This window comes from Podarcis filfolensis, assembly GCF_964270895.1.
Source record: "Podarcis filfolensis genome assembly, chromosome: 1".
NCBI classification, from domain to species: Eukaryota; Metazoa; Chordata; class Lepidosauria; order Squamata; family Lacertidae; genus Podarcis; species Podarcis filfolensis.
In genome coordinates, this window is record NC_139604.1 from 109,278,798 (window position 1) to 109,300,186 (window position 21,389).

At 43.6% G+C, this 21,389-nt stretch overlaps 1 protein-coding gene across 5 annotated transcripts in view; it reads right to left on the reverse strand.

Moving 5' to 3' along the window:
* Positions 1-21,389, reverse strand: part of STON2 (stonin 2) — a 67,162-nt gene that overhangs the window by 29,095 nt on the left and 16,678 nt on the right. For all 5 annotated transcript variants that reach the window (XR_014547735.1, XR_014547736.1, XR_014547737.1 and 2 more), the window contains one exon: positions 20,360-20,557. Coding sequence is in view for 2 of the 5 variants with exons in the window: in XM_083612111.1 (XP_083468237.1) it covers positions 20,360-20,557 (198 nt within the window). In the remaining 3 variants the exon portion in view is untranslated. The remainder of the gene's footprint in view (positions 1-20,359; positions 20,558-21,389) is intronic.

Here is a 21,389-nt window from a genome sequence, read left to right on the forward strand (position 1 = left end):
TTCTTAAACAATGAACAAATAAATAAATGCTAACCATGGTTAGGACTGGAAGTTAAAAGGGGGAGGAATTCACGTGCAAGGAAGAACAGAACAGGGGGTGAAGCACTCAGACTTAGGCAATGTATTAGAAAACTGGGCAGTGTTACATTTGTGCTAGACCTAAATGTCATCTATTATTTTCAATGAGTTTACAACTCTGGATCCTGTGCATCAGTACATAGGAAGTTGATATACTGAGTCAGACTATTGGCCCATCTAGCTCATTACTGCCTACACTGCCTACACTGGCAGCTGCAATCCAGGGTTGCAGGCAGGAGTCTCCCCCAGCCTTACCTGGAGATGCTGGGGACTGAACCTGCGGCCTTCTGCATGCAAGCAGATGCTCTATCACTCAGCTGCAGCCCTTCTCCATATATTTATGCAGAAGTAAATTGTTAAGTTGTGGGTGAACATATCAGACGACACAGCGATTCTTCAAACAGCTCTTGTTTATTCACAGGCCAGAACAGAACTGAAGGGTTCAGCCAGCCTGCTTATATAGAGCTCCACTAGAATGCAACAGTAACCATTTTCTGTAACTATCCAATCACTGAACGTCACTTTCGACCCCTTATTTGCATATGTGGACCTGAACTATCTATAGTATTCCCCCTGCTGGCCCAGGGTGAGAACTTCAGTACATAACATAAATCTCACTGTATTTAATGGAGCTTTCACCTTAAACCTGTTTAGGACTTGTGGCCAACTTCAGTTGTTTCAGTTTATTTACTTTTTCCAATTCATCCTCAGAACACCTTACATTCTTGGAACATGCCATTTCTAAACGTTGCTACTATGTTATAGACAGTAGGAGGAAATAGTTTTTTTCCAAATCAAAAGATAACATTCCACTTTTTGTTCAGATTCTGGAAGTTGGGCTAATTCTTCTTATAGGAATTCCAGCACTTACAAGTCAGAACAGAAAAGCTGCTAAATCAGCATTCCTGAGAATATTTCAACCTTTATGTGTCTGGCCACAACCGGACCCTGTAGGCTATGAGAAGGCTATAAAAAAGACAAGAGGGAAGAAACAAACTATTCTTGCTTCTAAAGAATTGAGTGTTAAATTTTAGAAGGGCGTGTAGCTTGGAACTAACCATGCTCACACTTTTCTTTTTTAAGGACAAAATGCAAACACGCACAAAAACCAACTGGATAAACTCTAGCAAGCCACCACCCAAAAGGGAGAAAATACTACTTTTCCTCCTAACGAGTCTTTTAATGAAGGAAATGTATTGCATTACAGAGGTACGCCTACAAGTATTTTGTGTATTACAAAAAACGAAGGGAAAGTGCACCATTTTGTAAGTAGAAATCGAACAACAACATTACTAGATAAGCTACAGTGAATTATTCTGGATTTATATAGGTAACAGTAAAGGACCCCTGGTCCAGTCAAAGGTGACTATGGGTTGCGGCGTTCATCTCGCTTTCAGGCCAAGGGAGCCAGCGTTTGTCCACAGACAGCTTTCCAGGTCATGTGGCCAGCATGACTAAACCACTTCTAGCGCAACGGAACACCATGACGCAAACCAGAGCGCACAGAAACGCCGTTTACCTTCCCGCCGCAGCAGTACCGATTTATCTACTTGCACTGGCGTGCTTTTGAACTGCTAGGTTGGCAGGAGCTGGGACAGAGCTACGGGAGCTCACTCCATCACAGGGATTTGAACCACTGACCTTCCAATCAGCAAACTCAAGTGGCTCAGTGGTTTAAACCACAGCGCCACCCGTGTCCCTTCTGGATTTATATAGCATGCACATATATGTGTACACACACACACAATCCTTGCACCTCATACAGCTGTCCCCTCACAGTCTATGCTCAACAGGTTTTCTCACCACGAGGGCCCTTTAAGCATTCTCTCAGCTGTGTGGGTGCTGCTTTTCTGCAAGCACTTCCCATGTGAATAGTGTAATATGTAAATAGCCCAACCCTCTGGCAGGGTGCCTGTTTCTGTGGCTGGATCCTGCATGTGCAGCCCCTGCCTATGTTGAGTCACTAAAACATTACCTCAGCTGCACAGAGTCACTTGTAAGCCTTGGCTGACATCAAATTGATTCTGTTAAGTCAATATCCTTTGACTTTCCGCCTTCTCTAAGATGGGTCAAAATCACAACTCGTCCATTTTGCCCAACCTTCGTTCTGAAGTTTTTCCAGAAGGTTCTGAGCTGTGATATCACACACAATGTGACTTGGTCTATAAAGCCTGCTGTTCTTTCAATGACACTTCTCAGCCAGTTCATGTATTATATAGTGAGTGACTAGGTGCAAGATTCTCAAAGCAGAATAATAATAATAATAATAATAATAATAATAATTAATAATATATTATTTATACCCTGCCCATCTGGCTGGATTTCCCCAGCCACTCTGGGTGGCTTCCAACAAAACACTAAAATACAATAACCTATTAAACATTAAAAGCTTCCCTAAACAGGGCTGCCTTCAGATGTCTTCTAAAAGTTTGGTAGTTATTTTTCTCTTTGACATCTGGTGGGAGGGCGTTCCACAGGGTGGGTGCCACTACTGAGAAGGCCCTCTGCCTGGTTCCCTGTAACTTGGCTTCTCGCAGCGAGGGAACAGCCAGAAGGCCCTTGGCGCTGGACCTCAGTGTCCGGGCAGAACAATGGCGGTGGAGACACTCCTTCAGGTATACTTCAGGCCGTTTAGGGCTTTAAAGGTCAGCACCAACACTTTGAATTGTGCTAGGAAACGTACTGGGAGCCAATGTAGGTCTTTCAAGACTGGTGCTATGTGGTCTCGGCGGCCGCTCCCAGTCACCAGTCTAGCTGCCGCGTTCTGGATTAGTTGTAGTTTCTGGGTCACCTTCAAAGGTAGCAGTGCCCCTCCAGCTGTTCAAAAGTATGTGGTGAAAACACAATATGAACCAAACCTAAGAACATGCCTTATGAATAGATTTTGATTTTCCCAGGTAGTCTGGAATAGAGGGGCCAATAGGGGTCCCTCCAAATGCTGTTGAACTCTAATTTCCACCAGCCACCATGGTCAATGATCAGGAATGATGGGAGTTGTAGTCTAGCAACATCTGGAGGGCACCACGTTGGCTATCCCGACCTAGGTTCTCCTGAATTGGCAAGCCCCTTTACTTTGTTCCCAAGATTGAGACAAGGAGGTTCTCCGGCCAATCAGTTCCCACCATCCTACAGTTCCTTCCAGCCATCAATTGTTCTGTTTGTAAGAATCAGTACACCCTGCAAATATAATAATAATAATAATAATATCTTTATTGTCATTGCCCCCTCTCAGGGACAACGAAATTACTCGACTGCTCCATAAAAACACTAATTAAAACAATACAGTATAGTACAGCAAGGAAGATTAGATGACTTTCAAAGTCCAGGCTTCCCATTCAGGGCTGAGATCGCTCTGGAGAAGAAGCTGTTCTTAAGACGGCTCGTTCTTGTCTTCATCGTCCTGTATCTCCGTCCCGACGGCAGGAGTTCGAAGAGACAGTGGCCAGGATGCGATGGATCTTTTACTATGTCCAGTGCCTTCCTATGGCACCTTGTGGCATAAATCTGCTCTAAGCTGGAAAGTGGGCAGCCAACAATGCTCTCTGCTGCCTTAACAACTCTGCACAACCCCATCCTGTCCTGGGTAGTACAGTTTCCGTACCACACACATAAGCCATAAGTGAGCACGCTCTCAATGGCACAGTGATAGAAGGCAAGCAGCAGTTTCTGCGGAAGATGGTTTTTCCTTAGAATTCTCAAAAAGTACAGTCTCTGCTGCGCCTTCTTCACAAGCCCCCTTGTGTTGACACTCCAGGACAGATCCTCTTGTAATTCAATGCCCAAAAATCTGAACGTTGTTACCCTCTCCACACAGACCCCATCAATCAAAAGTGGCTGGATATTGCTCTTCTGTCTCCTGAAGTCCACCACAAGCTCCTTTGTCTTCCTTGTATTTATGAGCAAGTTGTTAGCTCTGCACCACTCTGTCAGCCGCTCCACCTCATCTCTATAGTCCGTTTCACCCTCCCTTTCAGGGATGAGCCCAATCACGGTTGTGTCATCTGCAAATTTGACAACCCTATTACTAGGGTGAGCAGCGACACAATCGTACGTGTAGAGAATATAAAGGAGCGGACTGAGTACGCATCCCTGTGGTGTTCCTATGTTAGTCATACAAAACATCCTATGCCTCTTCACTGTTTTCATGAAATTTCTGGATTACACCTGCTTCTGATATAAGCATCCATCTTACAAAGATGCCTTGCACCATTTTGCAGCCCATCCCCACCAACCCCCCCCCCACCTAGCAAGCAACCACCTGAATGAACAACTAAATGAGTCAAGACAGGTCCAAGCTGCCATTCACCTCACCCTCTATGAATCCCTTCCTCATTTAGGGCAAAAAAATGCTTCCATTTGTCACTGGCATTTGTGCATCTATTCTGTTGCTCACTGGTTTTATTAAAAGTTATAAACTCTCTCCCAAAAATAATCAGCTGATTTACAGCAGTGCACAGCTACTGAACTAACCTGAAAGCTTGACAATACATTGTTTGGGGTTGTCTGCATGCATTAATATCTATACCTCAACAAACTAAATAAATCAGGAGACAAATACAGAGACCAGTATTATCCATCAATGTCAGAGGATGAGCTATGAGGATTCAAAATAAAGCTTGCATTAGAGAACATATAAACAAGGCTTTGAGTAAGACTATTGTCTTTGGAAAACCACAACAGCTCCAAGTTCCCCCCGCTCTGCATGCATGACAATGATGATAGTGAAGGGGTTAAGGATAACATCTGAGAATGTACTGTCCAGCACTAAACAGCTGATTCTACATTTTGCCTAACTAGCCAACATCAACAAGAGAAAGCAGTAGTCCTAAATAGAAACTAACGTCTTAAGTATTCTAAACATTTATTCCAACTGTTAAATTTTGAAGCACCACCTTTTAAATTTTCTAGACATACTTCAGAGTTACTCTTAGGAGGGGGGTGTTCCAGTGTAAGCAATGGCCGATAGAAGCACCAAATCTTCGTGGTATTGTTCCCAAGAGTCGTTCCCACCATTTAACAAAATCCAAATTTGTCACTCTGAGCTCCTTGGAGGAAGGGTGGAAGAGAAATATAAGAATCAAAATGGTGATTGAGTTTATATCCCTGTTTCCTCATAGGGCAGACTCAGGCACGCAGAGCCAAACTGATTCTCAGCATATGCACAGAATTTCTTCAAGGGGGAAACAAAGTGTGTCAACCCTTCTGCCATGCTATGATTTCATATATTGGGAGTGACTTGTGGAAACGCTTCCCTGCAGGGATTAACTTCCACAGAAAGGATGAGACAGTGCTGAAGCTTGCCTGAAAGCTGGGCTTATTCGCATGGAACCCTTGCTTTATTAGGTGAGATGGCTTGGCTTGGGTGGTCAAGCAAGGACAATGGTGCAGTTAGGTAATTTTACGCTCTGAACTTAACTGTCTTATGCCCCATCCTCTTTAGCTGGCCATGTGCATTACTTAAAAATTAGGTAAACAAGCCCTACCGTGTCTGATGGACCTTCTGGATGTTCTGCTGAGGGGGGTTCCGGGCATCTGCCCTGAGAGAACCACTGATTTGTGGTGACTTAAATGCACCTCTGTACATGCTCTGAAGTATATTAGTAATTTACATGGTCCTGGGCAGAGCCCTAGCACTAATAACAGGACTGGATGCTGTCCAGACTCCAATTGAAAACAAAAACAAATTAAAGCCACTAGCAATTACTACAGATTCGCATTGTGCATTCCCACCCAACATTTCACTTTTTAAAAAGGAGCAGAGTTTAGTTTATGTAACACCCCTATTTTCAAATATCTACTCCAGCCACAGGAGCTAGAGGCTCTTTTTCACCAGCTGTATATTGTACTTATTTACTCTGCAACAACCTTCCACTGACTTTAAGGTGACTCTCTTTTAGAAACATTCTGACCTATCAAACAGACAAAAAGGAAGGAATTCTTTAGGGGTGAGATCACATAATTTGATGGAGCTCAACTTAATAAATATGTGGCATGACAAGTTTGAGAAAGCAATATGGTAAAGAGTAGGTGACAGAATGGAGAAATAAAGGGTACCCTTGCCGTTTGTTTTGAAAATTCACAAAAATGTGGTGTAAACCTGGCACCGTGTTTTAGGGAATTTTCAAAACACTTTTGCACTGTAAAAAGAAGCGTTATCATTTAGTGCACTAAAATCTTAACCCCACGGAGTGTCCACAAATGCTTTGCCAGAATTTCCATGCTCTTCATGGTAATCAGGTTGGCGATCAAAGCCTTGTTTAAAAATAAGAACAGGCAAGGCCTTTCTTGTTTTTGAAGGAAACTAGTATCAACCTAACAACATGAGCTTGCCTTCAAAGGACCTTTGCTTTCCTTTCCTTGCTTGGGGCATCGCTTCCAAAGTTCGGGTCATTTATGAATTCCATGATTCATTACTCCACAAACCACAGCAATGAGTGTTCAACAAATATTAAAAGTCAGAAGTTACATCTCCAGATAATGCAGTCAGGAGAACTAACCAATTCATACATTCACTTATTTACAAAACCTAAGACCCCAACAAAGTTTTCAGAGTTTTTAAAATTATTAATAACAAGTATGTCTATATAAGTATGTGTGTGTATCTATTCATACTTATAATTTGAAGGCAACCCTGCATAAGCTAGAATCTACATTGACTTTTGTTTTGAATTACTTTCCCTGCATTCTTTTTCACAAACTAGGAGTCATCTTTTACACTAGCAGAGGAAAGTCCCACTGAATTCAAACAGCCTTTCTTCCAGGTATTGCACAGCATAGCATTGCAACCTCAGGAAACCTCTAACAGAAAGGTGTTCTCACAAGTCATACCTAAAGCACCTTTTAGTCTGGAACGCACCACTTTGGAATATTAAGGTAGTACAGAATGTGGACGGAACCCTTTAAAAAAATATATCAAAAAAACAATCAATCAAAAATCCGTTCTAGTCAATGGGGCCATCAGTATTTGACTACAGCTGCAGAGAAATGCAAAAACTGATTTAACATGTGAAAATCGCATTTGATTTCCCCATGAACACACACATAGACAAATGTAAGATAAAAAGACACTTGCCATTATAGCAGGAATTATCTTACTGTAAGAAGAGCCCAGCTTTTCTCCCCTCCCCCTTTCTTTTTGCTTGCTTCTTTAAAGGGGAGAAGGAACCAACAAATAAACCCTGGACCATTCCATTCCACATGGTCTTGTGTGCTAAGAGCATCAAGATTTCTCTGGGAGAGAAACCAGACCAAACCACTACACCTTGAGCTCCTTTTCTAAAAGCCGCCGCATTTACAGGCTAACCTTCTCAAATGCTAGATCCATGAAGAGTAGCTTTGTAAAAACGGCGTCGATGTGCAAAGGGCAACCCGCTCGCATCTTTCTGGGTTCCTGGCTCAAATGTCCAGTTAAAAGCAAACAGCCCAGACCCCATTTCAACGCTCTCGGGTTACAGAGTCAGTTAAGTCTTTCAGTGCTACAGCTTCAAGTGTATTGCAGGCAACGGGTCAACACACTCAAAAGTTTTCTTTCTCTCCCCCCCCCCACCATCTGCTTCTTGTTTTGCCGCTTCCCATCTTGCTAGCCTTCTCTGCCTCCCCCACCCCCCGTTTAAAATCAAAGCAAGCCAGGCGACCTTGCCGCTCTTACCCCAGGGAGATGGCGCTGTGTGTCAGTTTAGCCTTTAGAACGACTGCCAAGGCAGCCGGGGCTCCCTTATGCTTGCGTAGTGAGGCTGCCTTGTGGGAGTGGTGTGGGGAGGTATGCATTATACATGCTTGAGCAGGACCCGTGGCTGTTTGCCTGCCTGTCAGTCAGCCCTGCTCAGTTAGTGTGGGCAGGGCAGAAGGGGGGGGGGAGGGAGGGAAAGTGCAGCAGGTTACTCTCAAATCAAACAAGGCACACCCGTGGAGGATAGAAGGAAATGGGCAGCAAAAGAACCACCTCCAAATCCTTGGAGCTTGGATAACCTTTTGTGTTGTGGGCATGCATGTGTGCAGCAATTTCTGAAAGGGGCAGAAAGAGAGGGAAGGGAAGGCAGTTTGCCCCCCGCCCCCACACTTTTAGGACACAGAAAAGCCTGTGCTTTAATATCAAACATGACGGGCTATGGTTGCCCTGTGGTGTGAGAGAGAGATGCACTCTGCATATACAGTGGTACCTCAGGTTAAGTACTTAATTCGTTCTGGAGGTCCGTACTTAACCTGAAACTGTTCTTAACCTGAAGCACCACTTTAGCTAATGGGGCCTCCTGCTCCTGCCGCGGCGCCGGAGCCCAATTTCTGTTCTCATCCTGAAGCAAAGTTCTTAACCTGAAGCACTATTTCTGGGTTAGCGGAGTCTATAACCTGAAGCGTATGCAACCTGAGGTACCACTGTAATCAAAAACACCCTCAAATTGTATCATTCCATTGCCACAAATGACAGTTTATGAGGAACTAGGCATTTCTTTCATTTCAGTTTTTAAAGTTTTAAACCCCCTTAAAAATTTATCTGTCTTGGGTAATATTAAATTCAGACTTTGTCTTCTGGGCATGTTGGACTGATTATAAATCCTGCTTGGTCCTTTAGCTCGCCTTCTATTCTGCCACTGGCAGGTGGCATTTTTGATAAATGATATTTGAGGAAGGATAACAATTACTTCCAGCTAAAACACAGACCACTAATCATTCGTAGAAACGTCCTAAAGCAGCTTTGTTTACAGTGCCATCAGCACCAATCACTCCTTCCCCCCAGCTGACAACTTCAATTAAAATCAGGATTTAAGATCTACGCTGTGTGTCTGCCTATGACAAATGAATATATTAGGAGAGAGACAGAGGGCGACTCTCCCAAAGTTTGCTTTTCGGTCTTAAACCTTTGCTAGACGAGAACCACCTACTGACTTTTAACTATTGACCCAGAAGGGGATCCCAGCGCTCTCATGCTGTATTCCTCCCAAGAGGCACTACTGATATTCTGACAGCCCATACATAAGATTCCCAAAGCATCATTTGGGAAAACACTGCACGTGTATATTCACAGTATCTATCCCTTTCTGCCAATGATAAGGAAGGACAAGTACTTTGTTGCCTGCAGCAGATCCCAGATCTAATCCCTGGGAGCTCAGAACTGTCTACACTGACAGCCAGCAGGGGCAAGTGCTCGGATCCTGTTTGTGGGTTCCACAAGAGCATCTGGTTGGCTGCTGTGAGAACAGGATGATGGACTAGAATGGCCACTGGCCTGCTCCAGAAGGGTCTTCTTACGTTCCTATGTTCTAATAATCTGGAAGTACTTGACACTGAGCTGACATCAGAGACTCGGGTGCTTCACTGGCTTGGAATGCTGTTTTCCAGCTCTGGCAAGTTTGTCTGCTATGGCTGCCCCTAGACAGAGATAACCTGGTCACTGTGACCTGTGGTCTGGCTACCTCCTACTTGGATTAATGCAATACACGCAACATGAACCTGCCTTAAAACTGACCTGGAAACTACGATTAGTGCCAAGTGTGACTGTCAGAGTATTATCTGGAGCGGCCATCAGGGATCACATAATACCAAAAGATCTTCAATGGGTGTCTATAAGCTTCTGGGCTGAATTTAAAGTACTGCCACCTAAACAACTTGGGACTCAAGCATTTCAGAGCAACGCTCGTCCCTGTATTAGCATGCTGGAGTTCCTGGATCCGGGGATGAAGCCCTTCTCATGGTCCCACATTTGAAATCTTTGGCTTAATGCAAGCCAGCACTTCTGCGCCAAAGCAAGCACATGAGGGAAGGGGTGGATGGAAGAGAGGTACAAAGTTGTGGACGAACGTCTGAAGGTGGCTAATATTTGACTGTGGTGCAATAAGAGGCGGTGTCAGCTGAACAGGGTGCTGACTATAGTTAGAAGAACCAAAAGACAGACTCAATGCAAGGCAGCTGCAGCCCATGTTGTGGAATATGTAAGTTTGGTAACACCACCTTGTGGCCACAAGAGGGTAGTGTGACTCACAATATACCAGAAAAAGGGTCAACTATGGACATCTGTGTCCCAGGGGTGCCATTTAGAGCAGTGGTGTGCTGCATCCTCTACCTTGCGTTCTTCAGACCACATGACCTATTTTGGGCCACTTCATAGGTTCAACATGCAGAGCAACTTTTACTATAAGCATTGCATGGGTCTACATACCATGGTTCTTCTAATTCGTTGATAACAGTGCTGTGGTTGTTATGAGGTAATAAAAGAAGCCCCTTGATAGCTAGCACCCTTAATAGACCCTCCAGTTTTGCAATTCAAAACATATTTCATGTTCTGAATATGTTATCTATTGCTTATCCTTCCCAAGGGAAGCCCAAAGTGGCTAACAAAACAGATTGGTTGCAGAATGTCAATGTCAAAACTTTTGCTCCCCCGAAAATCTCTTTGCCCCCACTTCTAACCAGTCTTAAGCAGCAGCCCTGTAAAAATGCAATAAGCTTGATTTCCTTAAACACTTGGAAGAGCATGGCTTGCTTCCAATATCTGCTCTTCTGTTCAGAACTGCAATCTGTGGATGGGCCATCATATTGCAAGAATTGCCTTCGTTGTGGGTAAACGGTTTATATTTTACACACGGAAGAACTCACTACATTTGGCAACCAAAGTGTGCAAACAGGGTATGGGGGAAGAAAATGATTCAGGGGCAATATTACATGTTCTCCTGGTCTTTTGTGGTTTTTAGGTACAAGAGCTAACGTGGTGCTCAATCAATCAAGTGAACTTTGAATTCTATGACAGCTAGGCCCCCCTCATTAAAAAAAGAGAAGAAAAGGAAGAATGTGTTGGGGTTCTTCCCTAGCCCCAAATATATTGTGCATTACTACTAATTGCTCTCAGAGCAGCAGCAAGCCAACAAAAGATTTTCAGAGTGTGAGCATTACGGCTGATTCATCGAGGTCAGAATCTGAAAGAAGGCTGGGGCCAAATAAATCCCCCATCACAGCAACACCAACAGTTTAATGAAGATGTGCTCAGTCACCCTTATTAACAGAGATTACGAGGCAGAAGGGCTGCTCTACTGCTTTTTCAGTGAAGGCACAATGGAGGCTAATTTCAAAGCAATGCTTTGCTCAACTCCCTTTAAAATTCATAACCGTGCCACAGAGTTCATCCCTCGGTTAAGAGACGGAGAGTCAAGAAAGACTGAATAAAGGGAACCGTTTGCATTTTTAAGAAGTGTTTGCTCACCTGCAGCTGTATTTAATAACAGGGAATTACATTGTGTAAAGCTGTGGACAAGGATGGCATTTGCTTTGGCTAATGGGTTGCCACAGAAATGCCTCTTACCACGCCAGCGGAGAATTTTTTTCAAACTTCGTGTGGGGAAAAATAAGCACTCCTCTTTCCAAAGTTTTACATATCTGAGCAAGAAAAGAGCTTAAAAAGCATTATAAGTGGGGTGTAATACTTTTATAATAAACCAACTAATTACAAATGAGGAAGGAATAACTTGAAAGAAATGAAGGAAAAGGTTCCACCACTGCAGTTAGCTCAGCTACTTTCAGTTTCCAGAAAGATAAACTCTGTACCCATGAGACAAACTCTTATCTCCCACAATTCTTATCTTGCTAGCACAAGGCTCTATAAGAGAGTGCCTGTCAGTTCTTAATGTTGTAACAAAAATAACTAGGGTTCTTCCAGCTTCTCATAGGAGCTTCCAACCAATTAAATATGCATAAATCTACAGGCAAGGACTGTTTTGTTTTCAGATGAAGCATACATGTGCAGAGCATTTAAAAGAGACATTTCACCCTCTCTCACATCCAGGACAGGATACTCCTTTTAGAGTTGCTCTTGCCACCATAAGCTTTTATAAATTAGAGATACATGTATCCTTACTATCTCATTGATTGGGGGCACCTATTCAGTCTTTCAAAAGATTTTTAATTGGCTAACCAAACTGATTAATGAAGTAAGCATTGCAGCTTTGCAAAGATATTCATAACTATCAAGGTCTTTTTCACTTGCACAGCTAATATCATGTCTGCGATCACCTTCCAAAGAAACTCTTCTGCCATTTGCATAGTCCATACTGGACAGGCATAAGAGAATAAATGGACACAATTCTAAGACCAAAAAAATAAAAATAAAAATTAGAAATGTACTGAAATGAAGAGCAATGGGGGCAGGTTCTACTTCCTGTATGACTGACTTCAAGTTATTCACAACCTTCCCACCCACCAAAACATCTCTTTGTTAGAATTAGTTAACAAATTTGGCATTATATATCTTAGCTTAAATGTGAGTTCTGGATAATTCACTCACTACAGGGTGCAATTTTCCTCATTTGGCATTATAGCAGTTGTTTACGATTCATGCTCCAATGCTGAAGAAAAGAATGATTATTTAGGACAAGTATAAACCCAAGGGTATGACCTCTATACCCATTCATTCTCCCACACCACAAATATAATCACACACCCATACTACACAACATCATCACCTGCCATCACAACACTTGCGCCACCCACACAAAATTGCAATTCTAGAAAAGACAGGATTTGCAGAGCCTTGTAAAAAAGTGGGGGGGGGGCCTTGGGGGGGTAGTCACTTGTGTTGCCTGCCAGTCCCATGCTGCTATCCGCTGGGATGGGGCAAGCAAAAGGAGAAGCAGCAGGAAGACTGTAGCCGCTACATGGTCCCAGTTGGATTGGGGAAAGGGGAGTTCACGGAGAAAGCAAGAGCACTGAGGCACGGGCAGGTGTCAGGCATATTGCAAGTTCACTCACTGCTTCTCCCTAAGGCTAAAGACTGATGCGAAGGCATTAGGACTAACAGAAGAGATTGTGGCATGGAAGGCATTGCTTTACACTGTTCACAGTATCTGCCTGTGAAACACACCAAGCTGCTTTTACATACTTCAGAAAAGTGGGGTGGGGCAGAGAAAAGAAAAGGGAAGGGGAGACTAAGCAATAGCTCCTACTGAAGAAAATGCCTATTTGTTTCATCCTCTGAAAAGGCTAATAGCTGAAAAGGTTTGCAGGGAATCCTGCAGATCTCCAAGGATACCCCATAGTTCACACTGATATTACGTTGCTTGAGGCAACCAAGCCTCTGCAAACAAATCAGCCCGGGAGCAGGAGAAGAAATGAGTTCATGAAAGCAAAGCCTCCAGAGCCCCTAAGTTCTTTTGTGCAAAGCTTCCCAACCAGATCCTAATACTGCACGATTAGAGAACACCCTGCCACAAAGGAGGCTCTGCAAAGCACTATGGGGGAATCTAACTGCCCCACTTTCAGAGCCAAGTCTTTTTACAGTACAGGAAAGGTCTGTTTTGCAGAGCTTCGGAATCAGTGATAATGGTCATCACCTTGCTTTTGCCCGCCTCGTTCTAACACCCAGTCCTTAGTCCTTATACAGATAGTATTTACTTTCTCACTCAGAGGCAAACAGGTGCAATTCCACTAGCTAGAATCTGTATATAAAACACAAGGCATGTGTTTTTAATCTGTATATAAAACACAAGGCGTGTAATCTGCTTGAACATGGATGCAGAAGCCAACACTCTACACAGCAGTGTTTCTTGCACACTGCAGAGAGTTACAGGTGAATAATAATAACAACAACAAATTTTATTTATATCCCGCCCTCCCCAGCCAAAGCTCAGAGCGGCTAACAACAGTAAAAGGGAGACACTAACACAGTTTGCGCTCCAAATTTGTTGCTGTTAACAGCACTTGTATGTATTTGTTGACTATTCCCCCCCCTTAATGGGAGTTAGCTGCACCTTAAGGATGGAGATGAGACTGAAGAAACGGTGAACAAGTAAAAGGTTATAACATCCCTCCTCTCCTGTGAGCTTTTTCAAAGAAGGAAAATCCAATCATGGATATGCAGTTTGACCTTTTCTGAGTGACGGAGGTATACCAGAGGATATATTCATGTTGTTGTTTTTTTAAAAAAAGACTGTGAGCACTTACCAGTCTATAGCTCACAAGTAAGGACATGCAGCAGTGAAAGCTGGACTTTTTTGGGGGGGGGGAGAATTGTAGCTCAGTGGAAGAGCACATGCAGAAGGCCACAGATTCTACCCCTGCCATCTCCAGTTAGACCTGGGAAAGACTACCATCTTCAATCCTGGAGGGCTGCTAACATTGGAGGCAATAGTGAGGCAGGTGGATCATTGGCCTGGATCAGTTTAAAGTGGCCTCCTATAGCCCCAGGTCTCAATACATTTATCAGGGATTATCAACATTCACATGGGACTATTCACATGCAAGTAATGTCAAAGTGATGTATGGAAGTTAGTGTTGTATGGAAGTGAGAGCTGGACCATAAAGAAGGCTGATCGCTGAAGAATTGATGCTTTTGAATTATGGTGCTGGAGGAGACTCTTGAGAGTCCCACAGACTGCAAGAAGATCAAACCTATCCATTCTTAAGGAAATCAGCCCTGAGAGTCAGTGTGGTGTAGTGGTTAAGAGCAGTAGTCTCGTAATCTGGGGAACCGGGTTCATGTCTCCGCTCCTCCACATGCAGCTGCTGGGTGACCTTGGGCCAGTCACACTTCTCTGAAGTCTCTCAGCCCCACTCACATCACAGAGTGTTTGTTGTGGGGGAGGAAGGGAAAGGAGAATGTTAGCCGCTTTGAGACTCCTTAAAGGGAGTGAAAGGGGGGATATCAAATCCAAACTCTTCTTCACTGGAAGGACAGATCCTGAAGCTGAGGCTCCAATACTTTGGCCACCTCATGAGAAGAGAAGACTCCCTGGAAAAGACCCTGATGTTGGGAAAGATGGAGGGCACAAGGAGAAGGGGACGACAGAGGACGGGATGGTTGGATAGTGTTCTCAAAGCTACCAGCATGAGTTTGACCAAACTGTGGGAGGCAGTGGAAGACAGGAGTGCCTGGCGTGCTCTGGTCCATAGGGTCACGAAGAGTCGGACACAACTAAATGACTAAACAACAAATTTCAAAGCTCCTTATGATCATTGCCCTTCCATGAGTCCTGGGAGCGAGGCCTCTTCTCATAAGTAACTTGCTGAAATGGGGTTTCCAACTAAGAAAAAAATGCAATTTGCGATCCACTGCACCTTCAGTGGCTCTTCCATACTAAACATGATCCAGTTTCTAACGTAATTTCAACCTTAAAATGAAACAAAATAGAATAAATATCCTGCAGTCCTAAGCACGCTTATATCACTATTAAAAAAAAGGTCCACTGAATTCAACAGGTCACACTTATGAGGAAACATGCTTTCAATTCTGCATTAAATCTGAAGTGTGATCAATTATTTCTATGATAGCATCAGGAAGGTTCTACTCTCTCCCGTTTCCAAAATTGCTGAAGGCAGCCCAGGGGTTAAATTGTCTGCATTCACACCATTCATGCAGATCTATGAAATTATATCTTTGCTCCAAAACCTGCTTCAGGGCACTTCAGGAAATTACAGTAGTGCTCTTTTTAATTTCCATTCCCATTTCTGCGCCTCTGCGATAACTATCTGTAAGCCTCAAGGCTGGAGCCAGTAGGTGTCTGTACAGGCACCTACCTACGTACTCTGGTGCAGCCTGGAACTCAGATTTCAAGCCAACTGGTGATTTCAGCCAAAGAAGCCAGAATCCCAGTGGCAAAATGCAATGCTTTGTTCTCCTCCAGTGTGTGTGAGCTTGTTCATGAGAAGGGGAAGTAGGAAATTATTGCACTATATAGGATCTATAAAAGCATAACAATATAGATGAGTCACTAACTGTATTAAACACAAGTCGCCCAAGTCAAAATGCACCTTGCACTAAAGGAATAACCCTATTGATCGTGATATTGTGAACAGGCATGCCATAACCTTGTGTGCCAGTGTAAAGATGGGATACATGCTCGTACATAACCCAAAGTCAGGTCCACCAGAGAGACTCTTGATCCGAGCAGCAGATCCTCTTTAGTAGCGCTGCGTTTCTTTCATAGTAGGCAAAAGCTCAAACTTTGCTGCCATTTGTGTATGTAATGCAGAGATCACCCAATCTGCAGTAAACACGCACAGGAATTTCTTTGAAGTTTCACTCTTAATAGCTAACCCACTCTTAACTCCAATCCGTTATCAAGTTTTTTATAAAAAAACACACCAAAAAAACCAACAACAGTGAAGTGTTGGAGTTTGAGGTAAGAACTGCCCAAAGGATTTAAAATAAAAGTCATAGGGAACCAAATTATTGCCACTGAACTAGAACTCAAATCTCTCCACTGGAAGCAGCGGATTCAGCCATTCAATGAGCATAAGATGCTTGGGAAAGAGGGAGGAGTCTCCTACTTCTTTCCAATTCCAACAGGCTCTGACTGTGAAGCCTTCCAACTGGCTAGGAGTTCCATACGAACTTTTCTGGGTCATAACAGCCCTGTTTCCTTACTTTCGTGGATCTACAGCAAAAAGGGCATTTCCTCCTATCCTTAATTTCTGTTCTCTCTTGTCTCCTTTTTCTCAGGACAGAAGCAAACTCCTAGAGAAATTGGAGCATAGGAAGATGCCCTATAATGAATCAAGCCATTGATACGTCCAGTAGTTGGCCTCAGAGTGAAAAACAAACTGTTCCTCTTATATTTGCAAAGGAGGTTATGCTTGAGCAACATTAGAGAAAGACCATCTACAGGAATGGACAATTAAAAAATGGGTTAAAATCCAGCAAAACAGGGAGCTTAAAAGATCTAAAAGTGTGAACACTGCATGGTCCCCTGGCTGTTTTTTAACATGAAAGAAAAGAGGTAATTTGATTTCAATAATAAGATCAAAAACTTTGGGTTTGACATATAAATACAAAGATTTATATATTAGGGCTTTCTCCTCTCCAAACAGGTAAGTTAGAATGATTCATATTTGATACAAACTAGCATACGGAGCAAGAATTAAATTGGACATCCCTAATGCATTATTATACCCATCACTCATGGCCAGCTTGGATTCAGGGCATCTAAAATGATGCACCACACACACTGATACTCAATCTTAGCGACATTTTTTCCCCAAGTGGAAAAAAACACTGCAACAGACCCTGTCTGAGCATCTAGGAAGAAATCATACAAGAGGAGAAGCCAACATCTGAGCCTACAAGATTTCCCCCTGACTTTCCCTTCTCCTTTTACACTAAATCTGCTTCCAATTAGCTTAAGAACAGCTAGGCCTAAAACCGATCCTCTAAACCTCTCATCATTGCTAAACCACATTCTTGTGCTTCTTACCGGTACAATCTCCTCATCCTTTCCCATGCTTTTGAGACAACCACATTATATTGCAAAGAAGCAGAATCTCTTATTTCAGCATGAGAACCCTCCCTTCCCCCCCTCAATGTGTGGTCCTGCCCATTCCTGAGGATAGAGCAGGATCAAGCACTACTTGATTATGATGGGAAATGCCACCTTTGTGTTCATAGTTGGCAACGCACCCACTCCAATAACTCGAGCATATGAAACGAGTTACAAGTAATAGCTGCTAGTGCTACTGCTAAAACCTCACCAATTTGATCTCCAGCCACTTGAAAGATCACATCAAGAGAGTGCAAGATTCTCAGTCATGTATTTAATTCACCATGAGAAATCAGCTCACTGTGATGCCCTAAAACTCTTCAAACATACATTTCTGCCCTGCATAGTGCAGAGCTTTGCCCAGTCCTGGCTTACTCTTAGTCATTTTTGAGCCACTGAAGTCATATACTGTCAGGGAACTGCCATCAGTGCCGGAGGGAGAGAGCAAGCTCCAGAGGGATTCCAGAGAGCGTCCCGGGATGGGGAGAGGCAGCCCATCTTCTGGGCAAGAGAAGCAGCGTAGCACCAGTGGAGAAGGGGGGCAGATGGGAATCGGCGAGGCGGTCCCTTGACTCCTTGCCGGGGACCAGCGGGGAGAGTAAGGGTCCTCCACTGCCTATGCCCTCCTTGCGCAGAAGGCTTCCGCGCAGAGAGAGTAGGAGGAGACTAGGCGTCAAAGAGCTTCTTTGCTGGAAGAAGTTTAAGAAACGCCCACTGACGGATTCTGCCAGCGATTGAGACAGCCACGGGTGAGTGGCTGTCCGGACAGAAAAGGTTCACTCAGGCAACCCAGCCAGGTGTTGGCACCGGCTTACGCACGAGCAACCCCTAGAACCATTACATATACCCTTTAGAAGTCAGGCTACTTTTTCAGTGGCTGTTGCTCACATTTTCCAATTCCTTGTTAGTAAAACTAAAAGGAAGTTCCTGGGGATTTAAACCCGCTTTCCAGGGTGCTCGGTATCTTGCAGTTGTGGACCTGAACAATTCGGTGCTGTGTTGCTCTTTCCCTCTCAATCAGAAGCAGAAGACCAAGAATTTCCATACAAAGTCTGACACAACTGTGCCCTACTTCAAACTGAACTCCTGCCCATTGCAAAGATATTTGACTTTCCACATTGCATGGAAGAGCCGAGACCCAAAGTAAGCATGATAAATCCTGTAAAGACACTTTTATCTATTTGCAAATCCTTCCCACAATATTCAGATAGCACTAGTTGCTTGGTATGTGACTGTGTAAATTTTGCCTAGGAAAGGTGAAGGTCTAAACCTAGGACAGCTATCCTTGAAGCTTGTCAAAAGTTCACCTCACTGCCCTGAAGTAGGCCACATATGAATTGCACATGAATTAGCCACAGACCACGTCCAGCTTTTAATTTGATCAAACACAGGCTTCATGTGCTTTAGTGTAAATATTTGTGCTTTCTACCTCTGGGCATATCAGGGGCACAGCTTAACATTCCAGCAAGGCAGAATCTACTTCTGATTATTTTTTATCATGCAAGTCTGCCAATTTGTTTCTCTCTCTTGACCAAAACAGATGTAGCTTGAAAGTAGCTGTGGAGGACTCAGATTTTAATCAGACCAGCCATGCCCCAGCTACTATTTATCCTACAGGAGCAAAATCTACGGAGGAAGCAGGTAATCTATCTGTATTCCACCCCATCCCCCAAGTAAGGCTCATATCAGCTAAGGAGGGGGAAGGGATTTAGATTACAAAAATGGCACAGACAGAAAGGGTTATACAACTCCCCCCTCAGATCTGCTGCTCTGACCAAAAGTCTGCCCCCCACAACAGCTGAGTAAAAGTTGTTTTTTTAAAGAAGTCAAAAAATCTCATCACATATCTCCACAGGTTGTCTTGATTCACTCTCTGCTTTTTCCTTTGTCTTAGGGCCAAAGTATATGAGAAGTTGTATAATGCCTTTAGCCCTGGGGTACATGTTTTTCCCCTCCCACAATAAGCAGCCATCATGGGAGGGGGGAAAGGTTAAAGTCCTCCCAGGGCCACAGTCCTCATCTGGCCTAGGAAAGGGCACAGCAGGAAGATCAGGGCTAAAGACATAAATGTTATCATGTCTTCTTTAGCTCTTAAAAAAAGATTCTTGCCCCCCCCAGGGGGGGCTAGAAGTTTCTCCTTGTCAGTGAAGGAAAGGTGAATGTGCTGAAGGAACTAGAATATTTTAACTACAGATTAAATTGATTTGTAAAACATTCTCATAAGTCTCACAAGTGGTCTTCTTTGACAACTGGCACAGCCGGGGTGGCCCTGAGGCAAAATGGGAAGGTGCCACCTCACTGCCTCCTATTTGCCAAATCCTCACTTACCAGGGTCATGCAGTGGTGGCTTCCGGAGACATCTCACTGGAAGCCACCACTGCTTCTCTCAGCTTCTCCTGTGGTGGTGGGGTGGGCGGGGCTCACACAGGGGCACTGCCCTGTGGGATTCTGAGGTGGCTGCCTCAGTCCATCTCATGGATGGGCCATCCCTTACTAGGGCCAAAAGACTGATACCGATGCACCAGAAAGATAAGTGTACGGCTCCATTTAATCAGTGGACTGAAGATATGACTACACTTGCAACTTATGAACAGACTGATTAGAGATGTAGACTTTGCATGGACACATATAAACACATCTGGTATACTTTTACACAAAATATAGTAGGTTAAAAATAAGCATATATGCATCTGGATAATAATAAAACCTGCACATCAGAGAAGTATAAACGGGATTGTAATTGTTAACTCATATAATGATATAGTATACCTTTTATTTATTTCACTTTTTATTCTTGTTTTATGTTTGTTTGGTTAAACTGTTCTTTAAAAGACTTAATAAAACAGGTAGGCCAGTCCTAGGTTCAGCAAGAGCACCAAGAATAAGGTAACTAATAGTTGACTGAGCCATCTTCTGAAGCTCGTATCATGATACTGCATTTGTAATAGGCTGATCCAGGATTCATTGCAAATTTAGATTCCAATGTTAACAGTTTGTTTAGGGAAATGTGACCAATGAAAGGGGAAGGAAGCACAAAGCTTGCTTACCGGTTGAGTCTGCTGCAGATGCTCTGCCACTGGTCAGGTCTTCAGTGTTTATGGACTGCAGGTCAGTATAGGAAGGTGTGAAACTGGGGCTGCTGGTGTTCTCAGAAGTAGTTGTCCAACTGTTGTCTGACGTGAGAGGCCTTCTCTCAGAAGATCCCGAAGAGGGACACGTCCAGCAGAATGTTTTTGGAGAGAAGGCTTTAAAAAAGAAAGAAAGAAAGAAAGAAATTTGTGGAACTAGGCAGCCTAAAAAGGGTTCTGGAAAGGTGAGTCATGACAAAAGAGGGAATTGGATGGTGCAGAACATCTTATATCAAGTTTTCCTCAAGCGAGGAAATGCTGCCTGAGTATTCTGCAAGCTAGCTGGTTATTTGATGCTATCAATGCTCCTCATTTGCTATAAGCCTTCTAATATAAAACCAAAACACTTGCTACCATGTTGTAGACTGAGGAATGCTGTGTATGTCTGTCCACACGTTTTGTGCTTCGAAAAAAGATTTCTGCAACCTCTGTTAATGTCAGGGTGTAAATGTCAAAGTCCAAGGCCTTGTGCTGTTTACTGTGGTGCAAGACTGTTTAGCAGTAGCTGCTTGGAAACAAGATCCGAAAGGGGAAAGAGATAATTGCTTTTAATATTTATAGACGGGTCCGGGATCAAGTAAATTCGATGAGTCTGAGGCTCTGATTGGTTGGAGGCTCTAGTCAGTGAAGAATGGGCAGTTTACCTGTCAGTCAGGAACGACAGTTGATGAGGAAGGTGTGAGGCGAAGAACAGAGAAAGTTGAAGCGAAAGTGGACAGCGAAATCCTGAATATTATGGTATATTTTTCCCCAGTGTGTTAACAATGTTTTGGTGGCTGTGATCAGAAGAAGGCAGTCAGTGGCTGAGTTAGGCTAATAGGCTGCAATGTGTAAAGGTTTTAACGAAAGAGGACACATGCAGGTTTTTTAAAACAGGGGAAATGTCCAAGAAGCCAGAAGTACAACCATAGGAGCTTTGGGGTCAGAGGCAGATTGTACCCAGTAGTTA